The sequence below is a fragment of the Macaca mulatta genome, chromosome 19, assembly GCF_049350105.2.
Source record: "Macaca mulatta isolate MMU2019108-1 chromosome 19, T2T-MMU8v2.0, whole genome shotgun sequence".
In the NCBI taxonomy this organism is placed as follows: Eukaryota; Metazoa; Chordata; class Mammalia; order Primates; family Cercopithecidae; genus Macaca; species Macaca mulatta.
Genome location: NC_133424.1, coordinates 12,136,217 through 12,154,478, shown reverse-complemented (window position 1 = coordinate 12,154,478; position 18,262 = coordinate 12,136,217). Strand labels below are relative to the sequence as shown.

General features: G+C 51.8%; 2 protein-coding genes across 14 annotated transcripts in view; one reads left to right on the top strand and one right to left on the bottom strand.

Moving 5' to 3' along the window:
* The first annotated feature begins 563 nt into the window (after positions 1-563).
* RGL3 (ral guanine nucleotide dissociation stimulator like 3) overlaps positions 564-18,262 on the top strand; it is a 26,530-nt gene continuing 8,831 nt past the window's right edge. For 10 of the 13 annotated variants that reach the window (XR_013408947.1, XR_001441260.3, XR_003724863.2 and 7 more), the window contains exons 1-9: positions 564-682; positions 1,143-1,256; positions 3,101-3,324; positions 3,493-3,546; positions 4,001-4,212; positions 14,053-14,195; positions 14,283-14,498; positions 15,788-15,891; positions 15,983-16,067. Coding sequence is in view for 9 of the 13 variants with exons in the window: in XM_028838755.2 (XP_028694588.2) it covers positions 650-682; positions 1,143-1,256; positions 3,101-3,324; positions 3,493-3,546; positions 4,001-4,212; positions 14,053-14,195; positions 14,283-14,498; positions 15,788-15,891; positions 15,983-16,067 (1,185 nt within the window). In the remaining 4 variants the exon portion in view is untranslated. The remainder of the gene's footprint in view (positions 683-1,142; positions 1,257-3,100; positions 3,325-3,492; positions 3,547-4,000; positions 4,213-14,052; positions 14,196-14,282; positions 14,499-15,787; positions 15,892-15,982; positions 16,068-18,262) is intronic. The other 3 variants (XM_028838757.2, XM_028838756.2, XM_077977497.1) reach the window with 1 other exon arrangement.
* Positions 17,864-18,262, bottom strand: part of SWSAP1 (SWIM-type zinc finger 7 associated protein 1) — a 25,871-nt gene continuing 25,472 nt past the window's right edge. The window contains exon 3 of the transcript XR_013408949.1: positions 17,864-18,182. The gene's annotated coding sequence lies outside the window, so the exon portion shown is untranslated. The remainder of the gene's footprint in view (positions 18,183-18,262) is intronic.

Genomic DNA, 18,262 nt, shown 5'->3' with positions numbered 1-18,262 from the left:
TGTAATCCCAGCATTTTGGAAGGCTGAAGCGGGTGAATTTCTTGAGGCCAGGATTTTGAGACCAGCCTGGCAAGCATGGCAAAACCCCGTCTCTACAAAATATACAAAAATTAGCCAGGCATGGTGGCACACGTCTGTAATCCCAGCTACTTGGGAGGCTGAGGCAAGAGAATCGTTTGAACCTGGGAGACGGAGGTTGCAGTGAGCTGAGATCAAGCCACTGTACTCCAGCCTGGGTGACAGAACGAAACTCCATCCCAAAATAATAATAATAGTAAAAAGTGGGCGATGCCCTCACACTTGGTCAAGCTAGCCTCTTCCACTGGAGGACAGAGGACTCTGGTCTGGGGACACTCACCTGCCCCCACACAGGAACTCCCCCACATCTGGGGGTACAAAAAAGATCCCTTGGGGATACATGTGTCCTTTCTCCTGGGTACAGATAGGCGCCCAGCGGAAGAGCCAGGACCTCTCCTGGGCTCGCGCGGGGTCCAGCTGGAGGCACCCAGAAGCTGGGTCGGGCCTGCCCCGCCCAGCCCCAGCAGCTCGGCCGCCCCGCCCCTCTGGCCCCAGCGCCCAGCCACTGCCCGCCACCCGCCGGCCCTTCCCTTTCACTCAGCGGAGCCACTGAGAGGGACGGGTGCCGGCCATGGAGCGCACAGCAGGCAAAGAGCTGGCCCTGGTAAGGGGACAAGGGATCCCCGGACCCCGCATTCCTGGTGACCCGCAGGTCCAGAAACTCCAAGTGCCCTCCTGTCGGACGCTATCTGCTCCCATCTGAACTTGCCCTGGAGTCCCCTCCTGGGGACTCACGGCCCTTGACCCAGTGAAGCGACTACTTCCTCTTAGGGGTAGGGGCGCGATTCTCTGAGCGCAGTCGGCAGAAAAGGCTAGAGGCAGATTCTATGAGGCGGGGCCCTGGGACATCCCCAAATGCTACCACATGTCCTCAGGACCTGGGAGGAGGGGACCCGCGGCTGGGAGGGTACTAGCCTGGGACCCCAGCCCGAGTCTAGCAGCTTCTGGCTGGGAAGGGGCGTGGGGATGGAGCAGCAAGACTCAGCCCGAGTCCAAGCCGCCAAGGAGGCTGAGGCCCCAGGACCTGCGCCCCTTTGGTGCCCTGAGTCCGCCTCTGCGTCTAGGCACCGCTGCAGGACTGGGGGGAAGAGACCGAGGACGGCGCGGTGTACAGTGTCTCCCTGCGGCGACAGCGCAGTCAGCGCTTGAGCCCGGCGGAGGGCACCGCGGGCAGCCAGGTGAGGAGGGGGTTTGGTGGGTGGCGCGGGGCCGGAAGCGACCAGGTGAGGGCGGAGCCGGAGAGCCCAGCACAGGCCGCCAGATGCAGTGGGCGGAAGGAAGGGAGGGGCTCAGAGGCGACCAGGTAGAAAGAGGCCTGGGGGCGGCCAGGTAAGTGGGGGAAGATCCAGGGAATCGGGTGGGGCCAGGTGATGGCCGCGCAGTTCTCGAGAGGAGCCTGGGGACAGCTTGGTAAGGACAGCTTGGACGACAGGGTTAGGAAAGGCAGGTTTAGAGGGCCGGGGCTGGAAGGTGGAAAGGGGTTGGTTTAGAAGTGGCTGGGTGAGGGTGGGTGGGGCAGCCAGTGAAGCGCGACTGGAGGGCTGAGGGAAGCCCGGGGTGGACAAGAGTGTATGTGTGGGGGCGGGGGGAGGGAGTAGGGGACAGGGCATGGGAGAGAGAGGGTTTCCAGGGCAGGTTGCAGGAGATATTTGTGGATGGGGAGGAATAGTAACTTCAAGCGGGCAGGGTGTGGGGCACACACCTGTAATCCCTGAGCTTTGAGAGACCAAGGCAGGAGGCCAGGAATTCGAGACCAGCCTGGACAACACAGCAAGATTCTCTTTATATAAAAATAAAAATCAAAAAATCAGCTGTGGGTGGTGATGCCCAGCAGTGGCCCCAGCTACTCAGGAGGCTGGGGCAGGAGGACTACTTGAGTCTAGGAGTTGGAGGCTGCAGGGAGCTATGATTGTGCCACTGCACCCCAGCCTGGGCAACAAAACAAGACCTTGTCTCTAAAAAAACCAAACCGAAACAATAACTCCAAGAAGCCGGGAGTCAGAGGAATCACACACAAGAGTGGTGCTAGGGGCTGGGCATGGTGGCTCACGCCTGTAATCCCAGCACTTTGGGAGGCTGAGACGGGTGGATCATGAGGTCAGGAGTTCAAGACCAACCTGGCCAAGATGGTGAAACACCGTCTCTACTAAAAATACAAAAAAATTAGCTGGGCGTGGTGGCGGGTGCCTGTAATCCCAGCTACTTGGGAGGCTGAGACAGAGAATTGCTTGAACCCAGGAGGCAGAAGTTTCAGTGAGCCAAGATCATGCCACTGCACTCCAGCCTAGGTGACAGAGCGAGATTCTGTCTAAAAAAAAAAAAAAAATAGTGGTGCTAGGGGCTGGGCACTGTGGTTCACGCCTGTAATCCCAGCCCTTTGGGAGACTTTGAGAGGCCAAGGTGGGCAGATTACTTGAGGTCAGGAGTTCGAGACCAGTCTGACCAACATGGTGAAACCCTGTCTATAAAAATTAGCTGGGCATGGTGGTGTGCACCTGTAGTTTCAGCTACTTGGAGGCTGAGGCAGGAGGATTGCCTGAACCCAGGAGGCAGAAGTTGAAGTGACCCAAGATGATGCCACTGCACTCCTGCCTGGGTAACAGAGTGAAACTCTGTCTCAAAAAAAAAAAAAGCCAGGCGTGGTGGCTCACACCTGTAATCCCAGCACTTTGGGAGGCTGAGGCAGGCGGATCACAAGGTCAGGAGATCGACACCATCCTGGCTAACACGGTGAAAACCCGTCTCTACTAAAAATACAAAAATTAGCTGGGTGTGGTGGCGGACGCCTGTAGTCTCAGCTACTCGGGAGGCTGAGGCAGGAGAATGGTGTGAACCCGGGAGGCGGAGCTTGCAGTGAGCTGAGATCGCGCCACTGCATTCCAGCCTGGGCGACAGAGCGAGACTCCGTTTCAAAAAAAAAAAAAGAAAAGAAAAAGAGTGGTGATAGTGATTAATGTGATTAGAGAAGGAGTGCTGCGAGGACAACTGCTGCTCTCTCATGGCCGCCTCTCCCCTCCTGCAGGCCCCCAGCCCCATTGCCAACACCTTCCTCCACTATCGAACCAGCAAGGTGAGGGTGCTGAGGGCGGCGCGCCTGGAGCGGCTGGTGGGAGAGTTGGTGTCTGGAGACCATGAGCAGGACCCCAGCTTTGTGCCTGCCTTCCTGGCCACCTACCGGACCTTTGTACCCACTGCCCACCTGCTGGGCTTTCTGCTGCCACCAATGCCGCCGCCCCCACCTCCTGGGTCAGTAGTGAACCAGAACCTCCATGTTCCCCACCCTAGACCCCCAGTTGGGCACCCCCCTCCACCTCCTCAGGTGTGGAACCAGGAAACACCTCCCAAACCCAGAGCCCTCTTCCTAAGCCCCCTCTAGCTTCCCCCTTCTTCACCTCCTGGGGGACTTCTTCCCAGGGTAGAGATCAAGAAGACAGCGGTACAAGATCTGAGCTTCAACAAGAACCTGAGGTGGGTCCTTCATCTGGATAGGGGAGTGCCGGGAGGGAAATCCCAGAGGTCAAAGGTTAGCAGTTGGCCTGGGGTTTTGAAAATTGCTGGTTGGGTAATAAAAGACTGGGAGTCAAGCCCGGCTTGGTGGTTCACTCCTGTAATCCCAGCACTTTGGAAGGCAGAGGCAGGTGGATCACTGGAGGTCAGGAGTTAGAGACCAGCCTGGCCAACATGGCAAAACCCTGTCTCTACTAAAAATACAAAAAAAAAAAAAAAAAAATAGCTGGGCATGGTGCTACACGCCTGTAGTCCCAGCTACTCGGGAGGCTGAGGTTGCAGTGAGTCAAGATCAGGCCACTGCACTGCAGCCTTGGTGACACAGTGAGACTCTGTCTCAAAAAAAACATACCAGGAGTCACATTCTAGGTCCCCTACTCTGGACCCAGTTCTGAGACCCTGCCTCTCTGGCCAGGGCTGTGGTGTCAGTGCTGGGCTCCTGGCTGCAGGACCACCCTCAGGATTTCCGAGACCCCCCTGCCCACTCAGACCTGGGCAGTGTCCGAACCTTTCTGGGCTGGGCGGCCCCAGGGAGCGCTGAGGCTCGAAAAGCAGAGAAGCTTCTGGAAGATTTTTTGGAGGAGGCTAAGCGAGAGCAGGAAGAGGAGCCACCTCAGGTGTGGACAGGTGAGGGGTTTTTGGATCTAGTCGTGTTCTGAGAAGGCCTTTCTTGCCTGCTTCTTCCCACACAGACTTTCTCTCCCCTCTCAGAGCTGCAAAACTTAAGCAAGGTTTTTAACTCTAAGTCTCAATTTCCTCATCTGTACAATGGGGATAATAATTCTTTGTCGGCCAGGTATGGTGGCTCACGCCTGTAATCCCGCAGTTTGGGAGGCTGAGGCGGGCATATCACCTGAGGTCAGGAGTTCGAGACCAGTCTGACAAACATGGAGAAACCCCGTCCCGACTAAAAATACAAAATTAGCCAGGCGTGGTGGTGTATGCCCGTAATCCCAGCTACTCGGGAGGCTGAGGCAGAAGAATCGCTTGAACCCGGGAGGCGGAGATTGCAGTGAGCTGAGATCACGCCACTGCCATCCAGCCTAGGCAACAGGAGGGAAACTCCATCTTAAAAAAATAAAAATCTGGGCCGGGCGCAGTGGCTCAAGCCTGTAATCCCAGCACTTTGGGAGGCCGAGACAGGCAGATCACGAGGTCAGGAGATCGAGACCATCCTGGCTAACACGGTGAAACCCCGTCTCTACTAAAAAATACAAAAAACTAGCCGGGCGAGGTGGCGGGCACCTGTAGTCCCAGCTACTCGGGAGGCTGAGGCAGGAGAATGGCGGGAACCCGGGAGGCGGAGCTTGCAGTGAGCTGAGATCCAGCCACAGCACTCCAGCCTGGGCAACAGAGCGAGACTCCGTCTCAAAAAATAAATAAATAAATAAATAAATAAATAAATAAATAAATAAATAAATATCTTTGTCTGAAGTATTAGCACATGTCTAATACTTTTCCCTCCTTGGTGCCATTGGGTCAGGATGCCTGTGTTTCTAGCTGCATACCATTGCCTTGATACTTGTCTTTAATTATTATTATTTTTTTTGAGTCAGGGTCTTGCTCTGTTCCCCAGGCTGGAGTGCATGTCTCCATCATGGTTCACTGCAGGCTCAACATCCTGGGCTCCAGCGATCCTCCCGTCTGGGTGTCCCAAAGTGCTGGCATTACAGGCGCAAGCCACTATACCCAGTCTGTAAAATGTTTCTTGTTTTTGAAATTCTTTTTTCAATTTTTTTTTTTTTTTTTTGAGACACAGTCTCGCAGTTACCCAGGCTGGAGTGCAGTGGCACGATCTCCGCTCACTCCAACCTCCACCTCCTGGGCTCAAGTCATTCTCCTGTCTCAGCCTCCCGTGTAGCTGGGACCATAGGCGCGTATCACCATGCCCAGCTAATTATTTTGTAGAGGTGAGATTGTGCCATGTTGCCCAGGCTGGTCTCAAACTCCTAAACTCAAGTGATCCGCCTGCCTTGGCCTCCCAAAATGCTGGGATTACAGCCATGAGCCATTGTGCATGCGCAGCCTCCTTACTTACTTATTGGCTTTCGCTCATCTCATAGACTGTGAGTGCGTGAGAGGAGGACCTGTTGTTCTTGCTCCCAGCTCTGTCCCCAGGGGCAGGAACAACACAGATTAGTTTGCTGAATAATTGCATCCTGCTTAGGAAGTATCATCTTTCACCCATCTGTGTTTGATCTGATCCGCATCACAAAAGCATCTTTATCCCTAATCCCCATGGCTTAATCTCCAGATTATAGTGGCCACATTCCTGTTCAATTTACAAAGCAGCAGCTACTTCTCCAACCCTGGTGACAAAGTCTCAGTTATTTATGTATATAAAGGCATATATATATATATATATATGTGTGTGTGTGTATATATATGTGTGTGTGTGTATATATATGTATATATATATGATTTTTCCAGCTGATTCCAAGTCATTAGAGCTCCATAGTCCAATGTGGTGGCCCCTAGCCCCTGTCGCTATTTAAATTAATTAAAATTAAATAAAATTCAGGTATTTTCTTTTTAGAGATGGGGTCTTGCCATGTTGCCCAGGCTGGTCTCGAACTCCTGGGCTTAAGCAATCCTCTGGCCTCAACCTCTCAGGGTGCTGGGATTGTAAGTGTGAGCCACTGTGCCTGACCCTACCTTTTTTTTTTTTTGAGACAGAGTTTCGCTCTTGTTGCCCAAGCTGGAGTGCAATGGCATCATTTCGGCTCACTGCAAGCTCCGCCTCCCGGGTTCAAGTGATACTCCTGCCTCAGCCTCCTGAGTAGCTGGGATTACAGGCGTGTGCCACCACGCCCGGCTAATTTTTGCATTTTTAGTAGAGACGGGGTTTCACTGTGTTAGCCAGGATGGCCTCAATCTCCTGACCTCGTGATCCGCCCACCTCGGCCTCCCAAATTGCTGGGATTACAGGCATGAGCCACCATGCCATCCTTTTTTTTTTTTTGAGACAGAGTCTCGCTCTGTCGCCCAGGCTGGAGTGCAGTGGCGCCATCTCAGCACACTGCAACACTGCCTCCTGGATACAAGAGATTCTCCTGCCTCAGCCTCCCAAGTAGCTGGAATTATAGGCGCCTGCCACCACACCAGCTAATTTTGTCTTTTTATTAGAGACAGCGTTTCACTATGTTGGTCAATGTGGTCTCGAACTCCTGACCTCAGGTGATCCACCCACCTGGGTCTCCCAAAGTGCTGGGATTACAGGCGTGCGCTACCATGCCTGGCCTACTTTTTTTTTTTCAAAATCCAGTCAAGCAAAGGCAAAAATTCAAGTCTTCAATCCCACTACCCACATTTTGAGTGTTCAGCCACCACACTGGACAGAGCAGCTAGAGAATTTTTCCACCATTGCAGAGAATTCTATGGAAAGTGCTGCCCTAGTTTCCTTGAGGTCAGAGGAGAAAATGAACACTTGTTTAAAACCTTCTATGTGCTAGGCTCAGGGACACACTTTTTAATTTTATTTTATTATTTTTATTTTTATTTTATTTTGAGACAGAGTCTTGCTCTGTCGCCCAGGCTGGAGTGCAATGCTGCGATCTTGGCTTACTGCAACCTCTGCCTCCTGGGTTCAAGTGATTCTCCTTCCTCAGCCTCCCGAGTAGCTGCGACTACAGGTGTGTGCCACCACATCCGGCTAATTTTTTGTAGTTTTAGTAGAGACGGGGTTTTACCATGCTAGCCAGGATGGTCTCGATCTCCTGACCTTGTGATCCGCTTGCCTTGGTCTCCCAAAGTGCTGGGATGACAGGTGTGAGCCACCGCACCCTACTATGAATTTTATTTTTAGATACAGGGTCTTGCTGTGTTGCCCAGGCTGGACTTGAACTCCTGGGCTCAAGTGAGCCTCCTACCTCAGCCTCCTGAGTAGCTAAGACTACACTTGCACCATGTAGTTTAGAAGAAAGTAGATGACCACCATGCTCATCTATTTTATTTTAAGAACTTAATTTTGGGTTCACTTTTTGCTATGGAAAATTTCAGACATATACAAAAGTGGAGAGAATAGTATGACGAACATTCAGACATCCATCGCCTATCATCAACGATGATCAATTTCACAAAAAAAAATATTTTCAGGATGATTTTAAAACAAATCCCAGGCTTATGTCAGTTCACACATAAATGTTTTGGGAACACACGTCTGACAACAGGCTTGCTTTTTTTTTTTTTGAGATGGAGTTTCACTCTTGTTGCCCAGGCTAGAGTGCAATGGCAGGATCTCAGCTCACCTTAACCTCCGCCTCCTGGATTCAAGTGATTCTCCTGCCTCAGCCTCCCGAGTAGCTGGGATTACAGGCGCGTAGCACCACTCCTGACTAATTTTGTATTTTTAGTTGGGGGGACGAGTTTCTCCATGTTGGTCAGGCTGGTCTCAAACTCCTGACCTCAGGTGATCTGCCCACCTCGGCCTCCCAAATTGTTGGGATTACAGGCATGAGCCACGGCGCCCGGCCCTTTTATTTTTATTTTTTTTAGTAACCTTCATGTTTATAATTTTTTTAAAAATCAGAAATATTTGATATAAAAAAATACCCAGTCCAAGCCGAAAGCAGAGGCTCCTGCTGGCAATCCCAGCACTTTAGGAGGCCAAGGCAGATGGATGGCTTGAGCCCAGGAGATTGAGACCATCCTGGGCAACATGTTGAAATTTCGTGTCTACAAATAATTAGCAGAGCGTGGTGGTGACTGCCTATAGTCCCAGCTGCTTGGGAGGCTGAGACAAGAGGATCATTTTAGCCTGGGAGGGTCAAGGCTGCAGTGAGCCGTGACTGTGCCACTGTACTCCAGCCTAGGTGACAGAGCGAGACCCTGCTTCAAAAAAAGAAAAAATACCCAGTCCATATTCAAATATTCAAATCCCCCACTTGCCCCTGAACCTGTTTTTTTGGACACTGGATCTTCCTATTTTGCCTGGGCTGGGCTTGAACTCCTGACCCTCCCACCTCAGCCTCCTGAGTAGCTGGGACCACAGGTGCCTACCACCGCGCCCAGCCCTACATTTTTTTGACAGTTGTTTCTGGCCGGGTGTTGTGGCACGTGCCTATAGTCCCAGCTACTTAGGATGCTGAGGTGGGAGGATCTCTTGACCGCGGAAAATCAAGGCTGCCGCCAGCTGTGAGCATGTCCCTACACTCCAGTCTAGGCGACAGAGCTGCGGGAAGGAGGAGTAGTTGTCTCTTCAAATTGAAATCCAAAGAAGATCTACTCAAGGCATTTGGTTGTTTGCTTCTCTCTCTCTTTTTCCTTTTTTTTTTTTTTTTGAGACGGAGTCTCGCTCTGTCGCCCAGGCTGGAGTGCAGTGGCCGGATCTCGGCTCACTGCAAGCTCCGCCTCCCGGGTTTACGCCCTTCTCCTGCCTCAGCCTCCCAAGTAGCTGGGACTACAGGCGCCCGCCACGTCGCCCGGCTAGTATTTTTTGTATTTTTTTTTTTTTTTTTTTGAGACGGAGTCTTGCTTTGTCACCCAGGCTACAGTGCAGTGGCCGGATCTCAGCTCACTGCAAGCTCCGCCTCCCAGGTTCACGCCATTCTCCTGGCTCAGCCTCCCGCGTAGCTGGGACTACAGGCGCCTGCCACCTCGCCCGGCTAGTTTTTTTGTATGTTTTAGTAGAGACGGCGTTTCACCATGTTAGCCAGGATGGTCTCGATCTCCTGACCTCGTGATCCGCCCGTCTCGGCCTCCCAAAGTGCTGGGATTACAGGCTTGAGTCACCGCGCCCGGCCTTGTATTTTTTTGTTTTAGTAGAGACGGGGTTTCACTGTGTTAGCCAGGATGGTCTCGATCTCTTGACCTCGTGATCCGCCCATCTCGGCCTCCCAAAGTGCTGGGATTACAGGCTTGAGCCACCGCGCCCGGCCTCCTTTTGTTTTTTGAGATGGAGTCTCACTCTGTCGTCCAGGCTGGCGTACAATGGCGTGATCTCGGCTCACGGCAACCTCTGCCTCCTGGGTTCAAGTGATTCTCCTGCCTCAGCCGCCTGAGTAGCTGAGATTACAGGTGCCCACCATTACGCCCAGCTAATTTTTGTATTTTTAGTAGTGAGGGGGTTTCGCCATGTTGGCCAGGCTGGTCTCGAACTCCTAACCTCTAGAGATCTGCCCACCTTGGCCTCCCAAAGTGTCAGGATTACAGACATGAGTCACCACCCCTGACTGGTGGTTTGTTCTTAAGTCTCTTTTATTCTGTAACAGATCCCCATTGCCTCTTGTTTGAAGCCGTTAGAGGGCAAAAAACATGGGTCATGTGTCCTGAGGTATGCCTCACACTCTTTTGGACTTACCTGTTTGCTTCCTCATAGTTTCATGTAGCATGTTTCTCTATCCCCATTATTGCTGTAACATTTAAAGGTTTGATTAGATGTAGGGGCATTTTTTTTCCAGTGACCACTTTTTTTTGAGCGGGGAGACAGTTTCTTGCTCTGTCACCCAGGTTGGAATGCCATGGCATGATCACAGCTCACTGCAGCCTTGACCTCCTGGGCTCAAGAGATCCTCCCTCCTAAGCCTCTTGAGTAGGTGAGACTACAGGTGTGCATCAGGATGCGCAACTTAAAAAATTTTTTTTCTGTAGAGATGGGGTCTCACTATGCTGCCCCGGCTGGTCTCAAACTCCTGGTCTCAAGCAATCCTCCTACCTCAACCTCCAAAAGTGCTGGGATTATAGGTGTGCCCAGCCCAGTATCCACTTCTAAAAACTAATATTTTGCAATGCCACTGGTCCTAATTCAAGAGGAAAGAGGTAATTATACAGATTTACAAAGATTATTTTAAAATAATAGTATTGGGTGGGGCAGGGTGCGGTGGCTCATACCTGTAATCCCAGCACTTTGGGAAGCCGAGGCAGGGGGATCACCTGAGGTCAGGAGTTCGAGACCAGTCTGGCCAACATGGTAAAACCCCATCACTACTTAAAAAAAAAAGAAAAAAATTAGCTGGGTGTAGTGGCACCTCCTGTAGTCTCAGCTACTCAGGAGGCTGAGGCAGGAGAATCGCTTGAACCCTGGAGGCGGAGGTTGCTGTGAGCAGAGATCGAGCCACTGCACTCCAGCCTGGGCAACAGAGCAAGACTCCGTCACAAAATAAATAAATAAAATCATAGTATGATGCCATAACTAGTACAAAGGAGGAGGAAAGTGAGAGTAATTTACACAGCAATAAACCATGTGTTCAGTGAGTAATGCTTGGGTATGCCCCACTGGGACACATGATGAGGTTGTCCCGTGTCTTTGCCTGTCCTAGCATCACAGTGTAGTGTCACAGTGCTTTGTACTGACAGCAACAAGCACCAACTAATGCAGGGGAGGACACTGGTGAGGCAAAGACAGCAACATAGGTGCTGGGGACATCATTTTCCAAACTTGTGAACATTTGCAATTTGCAAACAAAACAAAGCCCAGACTTTCATGGTCCTTGTATTCTTGGAGCCAAAACAATTTGTGTTTATGAACAAAATAGTCAGGTTGTAGGTAGGTGCAGATTATTGCAAACAAGTTTTTCCTTTGTGTTTTTGTTTTTTTGTTGTTGTTGTTGTTTTGTTTTTTGAGATGAAGTCTCGCTCTGTCACCCAGACTGGAGTGCAGTGGCATGTTCTCGGCTCACTGCAAGCTCTGCCTTCCGGGCCATTCTCCTGCCTCAGCCTCCCGGGTAGCTGGGACTACAGGCGCCCCCTACCACGCCTGGCTAATTTTTTCTATTTTTTAGTAGAGACGGGGTTTCACTGTGTTAGCCAGGATGGTCTCGATCTCCTGACCTTGTGATCCTCCCATCTCAGCCTCCCAAAGTGCTGGGATTACAGGCGTGAGCCACTGTGACAGGCCCCTTCTTCCTTTCTTAAAGACAAATCAAGTGCAGTAGTGAGAAGTGGGGAAAAAGTAGAACAAGGAGTCCGATCTGCACCTGTGAACACTCAACTGAGATAAGTCACTACCTTGGTACCAGCCACAAACAGGTTATTCAAAGACACAAATGTCTGGAGAGACATTTGGAGGCTGGAGGGCACAATTCAAGATCCCAACTTCCAAAGTTTCCCTTAGGGGGCGCCACCATCAAAATCCACTAAATAAAATTATTCATATTTGTTGAGCGCTTTATAGTAATCTGGTATGCATGATCTTAAACAAAAACAGGCCGGGCGCGGTGGCTCAAGCCTGTAATCCCAGCACTTTGGGAGGCCGAGACGGGTGGATCACGAGGTCAGGAGATCGAGACCATCCTGGCTAACACAGTGAAACCCCGTCTCTACTAAAAAATACAAAAAAACTAGCCGGGCGAGGTGGTGGGCGCCTGTAGTCCCAGCTACTCCAGAGGCTGAGGCAGGAGAATGGCCTGAACCCGGGAGGCGGAGCTTGCAGTGAGCTGAGATCCGGCCAATGCACTCCAGCAAGGGGGACAGAGTGAGACTCCGTCTCAAAAAAAAATAAAAATAAAAATAAAAAACAAAAACAAAAACAAAATCCACAGCCAGGTGCACTGGCTCACGCCCGCAATCTCAAAACTTTGGGAAGCCAAGAGGGAGGATCACTTAAGCTCAGGTGTTTGAGACCAGCCTGGCAACATAATGAGACCCTGTCTGTACAAAAAATAAAAAATTAGCTGGGTGTGTGCCCGTAGTTCCAGCAACTCAGGAGGCTGAGGCAGGAGGATCGCTGGAGCCCAAAAGGTTGAGGCTGCGGTGAACTGTGATTACACCACTGTACTCCAGCTTGTGTGACCCTGTTTCAAAGTGAGAGCCTGTTTCAAAAAGAAGACACAGCTCACTCCTGCAATCCCAGAACTTTGGGAAGCCGAGGCAGGCAGATCACTTGAGGTCAGGAGTTCAAGACCAACCTGGCCAACATGGTGAAACCCTGTCTATACAAAAATACAAAAGTTAGGCCGGGCGCGGTGGCTCAAGCCTGTAATCCCAGCACTTTGGGAGGCCGAGACGGGCGGATCACAAGGTCAGGAGATCGAGACCATCCTGGCTAACACAATGAAACCCCGTCTCCACTAAAAATACAAAAAAATTAGCCGGGCGTGGTGGCGGCGCCTGTAGTCCCAGCTACACGGGAGGCTGAGGCAGGAGAATGGCGGGAACCCAGGAGGCGGAGCTTGCAGTGAGCCGAGATCGCGCCACTGCACTCCAGCCTGGGCGACAGAGCGAGACTCCGCCTCAAAAAAAAAAAAAATACAAAAGTTAGCTGGGCGTGGTGGCTCTTGCCTGTAATCCCAGCAACTTGGGAGACTGAGGCAGGAGAATTGGTTGAACCCCGGAGGCAGAGGTTGCAGTGAGCCAAGATCGCACCATTGCACTCCAGCCTGGGAGACAGAGTCAGACTCCATCCAAAAAAAAAAAGGCACAGGGAGGTTAAAACACATGCTTTACACAGCAAACTAGTGGACAAGTTTGCATTTGAGTTTGAGACTTTCTGACAATAGCCTTCCCTGAACCAGGAAGTCATATCACCTCTTTCCAAAAAGGTCAGATTAATCTTATCCTAATACATATTCAAAATCACAAAGCTTTATTTTCTTCTCTGGCCTTTGAGCACCTGGCTTCAAATCCCCGACCTGCCATTCACCGAAGGTGTGACAAATTGTTCTTTGCCTCCCTTTCCTTAACTGTAAAAGCTGGATAAATAACAGTACCTCCCTCACTGGACTGGTGTGGTGAGTTACTGAATAAATCCACACTAGCTGCTTAGTGAACATTACTGTTGCTGTTACATCTAAAAACATTCAGGGCTGGGCGTGGTGGCTCACACCTGTAATCCCAGCACTTTGGGAGGCCCAGGTGGACAGATCACTTGAAGTCAGGAATTTGAGACCAGCCTGGCCAACATGGTGAAAGCTCGTCTCTATTAAAAATACTAAAATTAGCCGGGCGCGGTGGCTCAAGCCTGTAATCCCAGCACTTTGGGAGGCCGAGACGGGCGGATCACGAGGTCAGGAGATCGAGACCATCCTGGCTAACACAGTGAAACCCCGTCTCTACTAAAAATACAAAAAAAAACTTAGCCGGGCGAGGTGGCAGGCGCCTGTAGTCCCAGCTACTCGGGAGGCTGAGGCAGGAGAATGGCGTAAACCCGGGAGGCGGAGCTTGCAGTGAGCTGAGATCCGGCCACTGCACTCCAGCCTGGGTGACAGAGCGAGACTCCGTCTCAAAAAAAAAAAAAACAACTAAAATTAGCTGGGCATGGTGGCACATGCCTGTAATCCCAGCTACTCCGAAGGCTGAGGCAGGAGAATCACTTGAACCCAGGAGGCTGAGGTTGCAGTGAGCTAAGATTGTGCCATTGCACTCCAGCCTGGGCAACAGAGTAAGACTGTCACAGAAAAAAAAAAAATTCAGAGAGTTGTCCGTTTTACAAATGAGGAAAGTGAGGCTCAGAGAGGGACAGGGACTTGCCCAAGGTCACACAGCCAGTCTTGGATTCAAACTTGAGAGTTTGTAACCTTTTCTAATGATCAGGACCTCCCAGAGTTGCCCAAACTTCTGACCCAGACTCTGCAGAGGCCTGCGCGGAGGAAGAGGAAGGACTCATGCCTCAAGCTCCCCAGCTCCTGGACTTCAGCGTGGACGAGGTGGCCGAGCAGCTGACCCTCATGGACTTGGTGAGGATCCCAGACTGGGTCGGGATGAGCCACAGTGAGGGGACAGGTTCTGCTAAGCACCAATCCCACACCCCTCCCCTGGCCCAGGAGCTCTTCTCCAAGGTGAGGCCCTACGAGTGCCTGGGCTCCGTGTGGTCGCAGAGGGACCGGCCCGGGGCTGCAGGCGCCTCCCCCACTGTGCGCGCCACCGTGGCCCAGTTCAACACAGTGACCGGCTGTGTGCTGGGTTCCGTGCTCGGAGCGCCGGGCTTGACCGCCCCGCAGAGGGCGCAGCGGCTGGAGAAGTGGATCCGCATCGCCCAGGTGTGTTGGGGGCGCGGGGAGGGGATGCAGGGGCGGGCCCTGGGGCCAGAAGAAACGAGGGCTCGGGAGAGAGACAGGGGCGTGTCTAGGCGAGGGAGGGAAGGGGGTGGAAAGTTGATGCCTAGGGTAAGACTTGGGTTCAGGGAGGAGGGTCTGGGTCCTGCAGAGAGGCTGCGGGCACGACTAGGTCCCAAGGGAGCTGGGAGAAGTAGGGAGCCCGGACCCGAGAAGTCAAGATCGGAGGTAGGGGCTGGAGGGGCAGCTAGGGGAGGGGCTGGAGCCCGAGGGAGGAGGGAGGAAGGGACTCCCAGGGCATGAGTGGGAGTCTTAGTAGCTTGTCCGTGAGACAAGACCCAGGTGTCCGATCTGGCGTCACAAGTCACGGGATCAGGCCGGGCGCAGTGACTCACTCCTGTAATCCCAACCCTCTGGGGAGAGGGAGGATCGCTTGAACCCTAGAGTTTGAGACCAGACTAGGCAACATAGTGAGACCAATGTTTCTTAACAAACAAACAAAAAAATTAAAAATTAGACTTACAGGCCTGGCTCAGTGGCTCACGCCTGTAATCCCAGCACTTTGGGAGGCCGAGGCGGGTGGATCACGAGGTCAGGAGATCGAGATTATCCTGGCTAACACGGTGAAACCCCGTCTCTACTAAAAAATACAAAACAAATTAGCCGGGCGTGGTGGCGGGCTCCTGTGGTTCCAGCTACTCGGGAGGCTGAGACTGAGACTGGCCCGAACCCGGGAGGCGGAGCTTGCAGTGAGCGGAGACTGAACTCCAGCCTGGGCGACAGAGCGAGACCCCGTCTCAAAAAAAAAAAAAAAAAAAATTAGACTTACAAAAAAAAAAAATTCGCCTGGTGTGGTGGTGTGCCTCTGTCATCCCAGCTACTTGGGAGGCTAAGGCAGGATAATCGCTTGAACCTGGGAGGCGGAGGTTGCAGTGAGCCGAGATCGGGCCATTGCATTCCAGCCTGGAGGATAAAGCGAGACTCTGTCTAAAAAATAAAAAATAAAAATAAATAAAAATAAAATAAAAATTAGCCGTACACGATGGCAAGCTCCTGTAGTCCCAGCTACTGAGGCAGGAGGCTGAGGCATGTGGATCGCTTAAGCCCAGGAGTTCCAGGCTGCCAGTGAGTTATGATGGAGCCACTGCACTCCAGCCTGGGCCATAGACCCTATCTCTAAAAAAATAAAAATAAAAATAAAAATAAGACAAAGAAGTTTCAGGATGAAAGGTGGATAATGCCTGGGTCTGACCTGCGTCCCCACCGCCTGGCAGCGCTGCCGAGAACTGCGGAACTTCTCCTCCTTGCGCGCCATCCTGTCCGCCCTGCAATCTAACCCCATCTACCGGCTCAAGCGCAGCTGGGGGGCCGTAAGCCGGTGAGCTGGGGCGGGACCTCTTCCCCATCCCATCCCAGGTCTGACCCTTCCAAGCCACTGACCCCTGACCACCCTTTTCCTGTCCTCCCAGGGAACCGCTATCTACTTTCAGGAAACTTTCACAGATTTTCTCCGATGAGAACAACCACCTCAGCAGTAGAGAGATTCTTTTCCAGGTAGAGATGGATGCAGACCCCGGGGATTTTAGGCCCTGGAAGTTGGGGGAGGGACTTGGGGCCAGGCAGGGAGAATCGCCCTGCTGTGGTCAGGACACTCTGTCCTTCCCTACCGCTCAGCAATGACCTTACCCTTGTCCCTGGCGGGTTGCACGTTTTTCTTTCCTTTACTTCCTGCATTGTAGTTCACAGTCAGTGACTGCCCTATTTATTCACTCAGCAAAACACAAGAAAGCACAAAGAAAAGGTTACTTAAGGCCAGAGTCATAGCACAGGGTGGGAACAAAAAAAAAAAATGTTCTGAGGACTTTACCTTGATAAGCAAAACTAAAAAATGTGTGTCAAAAGTCTGGCTTATTTATAAGCAAGATTTAGATTCTCATTGCAATCAGGCAGTGGTTTTTACAGTGAATCTAGAATAGATGCTTGGGCCTGGAACATTCTCCACCCATCAAGGTGTGCATGCAACTTGCTCACTCACCTCCTTCTGGTCTCTGATCAAATGTCCCTGCCTCTGAGAGGCCTTCCCAGCCTCCATCATCCCCAAAACCACACATCTGGTTTTTTGTTGTTGTTGTCATCACTGTTTTTTTTTTTTGTTTGTTTCTTTGTATTGAGATGGAGTCTCACTCCGTCACCCAGACTGGAATGCAGTGGCATGATCTTGGCTCACTGCAACCTCCACCTCTCAGGATCAAGCAATTCTCTCTGCTTCAGCCTCCCAAGTAGCTAAGATTACAGGCACCCGCCACCACGCCTGGCTAATTTTTGTATTTGGTAGAGAGGGGGTTTTGTCATGTTGGCCAGGGTGGTCTTGAATTCCTGACCTGAGGTGATCCACCTGCCTTGGCTTCCCAAAGTGCTGGCATTACAGGTGTGAGCCATCACTCTCAGCCAAATTTTGCTTTTTTTGTTCACTGTTGCCTGCCCGGCACCTAAAACAACACATGAGCTGGGCTCTGTGGCTCACGCCTATAATCCCAGCACTTGGGAGGCCGAGGTGAGAGGATCACTTGAGCCCAGGAGTTCGAGACCAACCTGGGCAACATGGCAAAACCCCATCTCTGCAAACAAGTACAAAAATTAGCTGGGCGTTGGTGGTGCACACCTGTAGTCCCAGCTACTCAGGAGGCTGAGGTGGGAGGATCGCTTGAACTTGGGCTGTCGAGGCTTCAGTGAGCCAAGATCATGCCACTACACTCCAGCCTGAGTGACAAAGTGAGACTCCATCTCAAAATAAAATAAAATAAAAAGTAAATAGGCCGGGCGCGGTGGCTCACGCCTGTAATCCCAGCACTTTGGGAGGCCGAGGCGGGCGGATCACAAGGTCAGGAGATCGAGACCACGGTGAAACCCCGTCTCTACTAAAAATACAAAAAATTAGCCGGGCGCGGTTGTGGGCGCCTGTAGTCCCAGCTACTCGGGAGGCTGAGGCAGGAGAATGGCGTGAACCTGGGAGGCGGAGCTTGCAGTGAGCCGAGATCGCGCCACTGCACTCCAGCCTGGGCTGGGCGACAGAGCGAGACTCCGTCTCAAAAAAAAAAATAAAAAAATAAAAATAAAAAATAAAAATAAAAAGTAAATAAACAACAGCAAATTCAGGATACCCAGGAGATCCTTGGCAGGCCTGTGCCATCCAGCTGCAGACAAGGATTCTCTCCCTGTTAAGGCCAACCCTGGGGGCCACCACCCCTACAAGCCCCACCTCTTATGAGGGAGCCCTCTCCCTGCTGTTTGTCACCTCTCTACCCCCACCCAAGGTGGTCTGGCTTCTAGAGTGGGCCTTCACCACTGGCTTCTTCTTTTTTTTTTTTTTTTTTTTTTTTTTTTTTTTTTTTTTTTTGAGACGGAGTCTTGCTCTGTAGCCCGGGCTGGAGTGCAGTGGCCGGATCTCAGCTCACTGCAAGCTCCGCCTCCCGGGTTTACGCCATTCTCCTGCCTCAGCCTCCGGAGTAGCTGGGACTACAGGCGCCCGCCACCTCGCCCGGCTAGTTTTTTGTATTTTTAGTAGAGACGGGGTTTCACGGTGGATGGTCTCGATCTCCTGACCTCGTGATCCACCCGTCTCGGCCTCCCAAAGTGCTGGGATTACAGGCTTGAGCCACCGCGCCCGGCCTTTTTTTTTTTTTTGAGATGTTTTGGTCTTGTTGCCCAAGTTGGAGTGCAATGGTGCGATCTCGGCTCACTGCAACCTC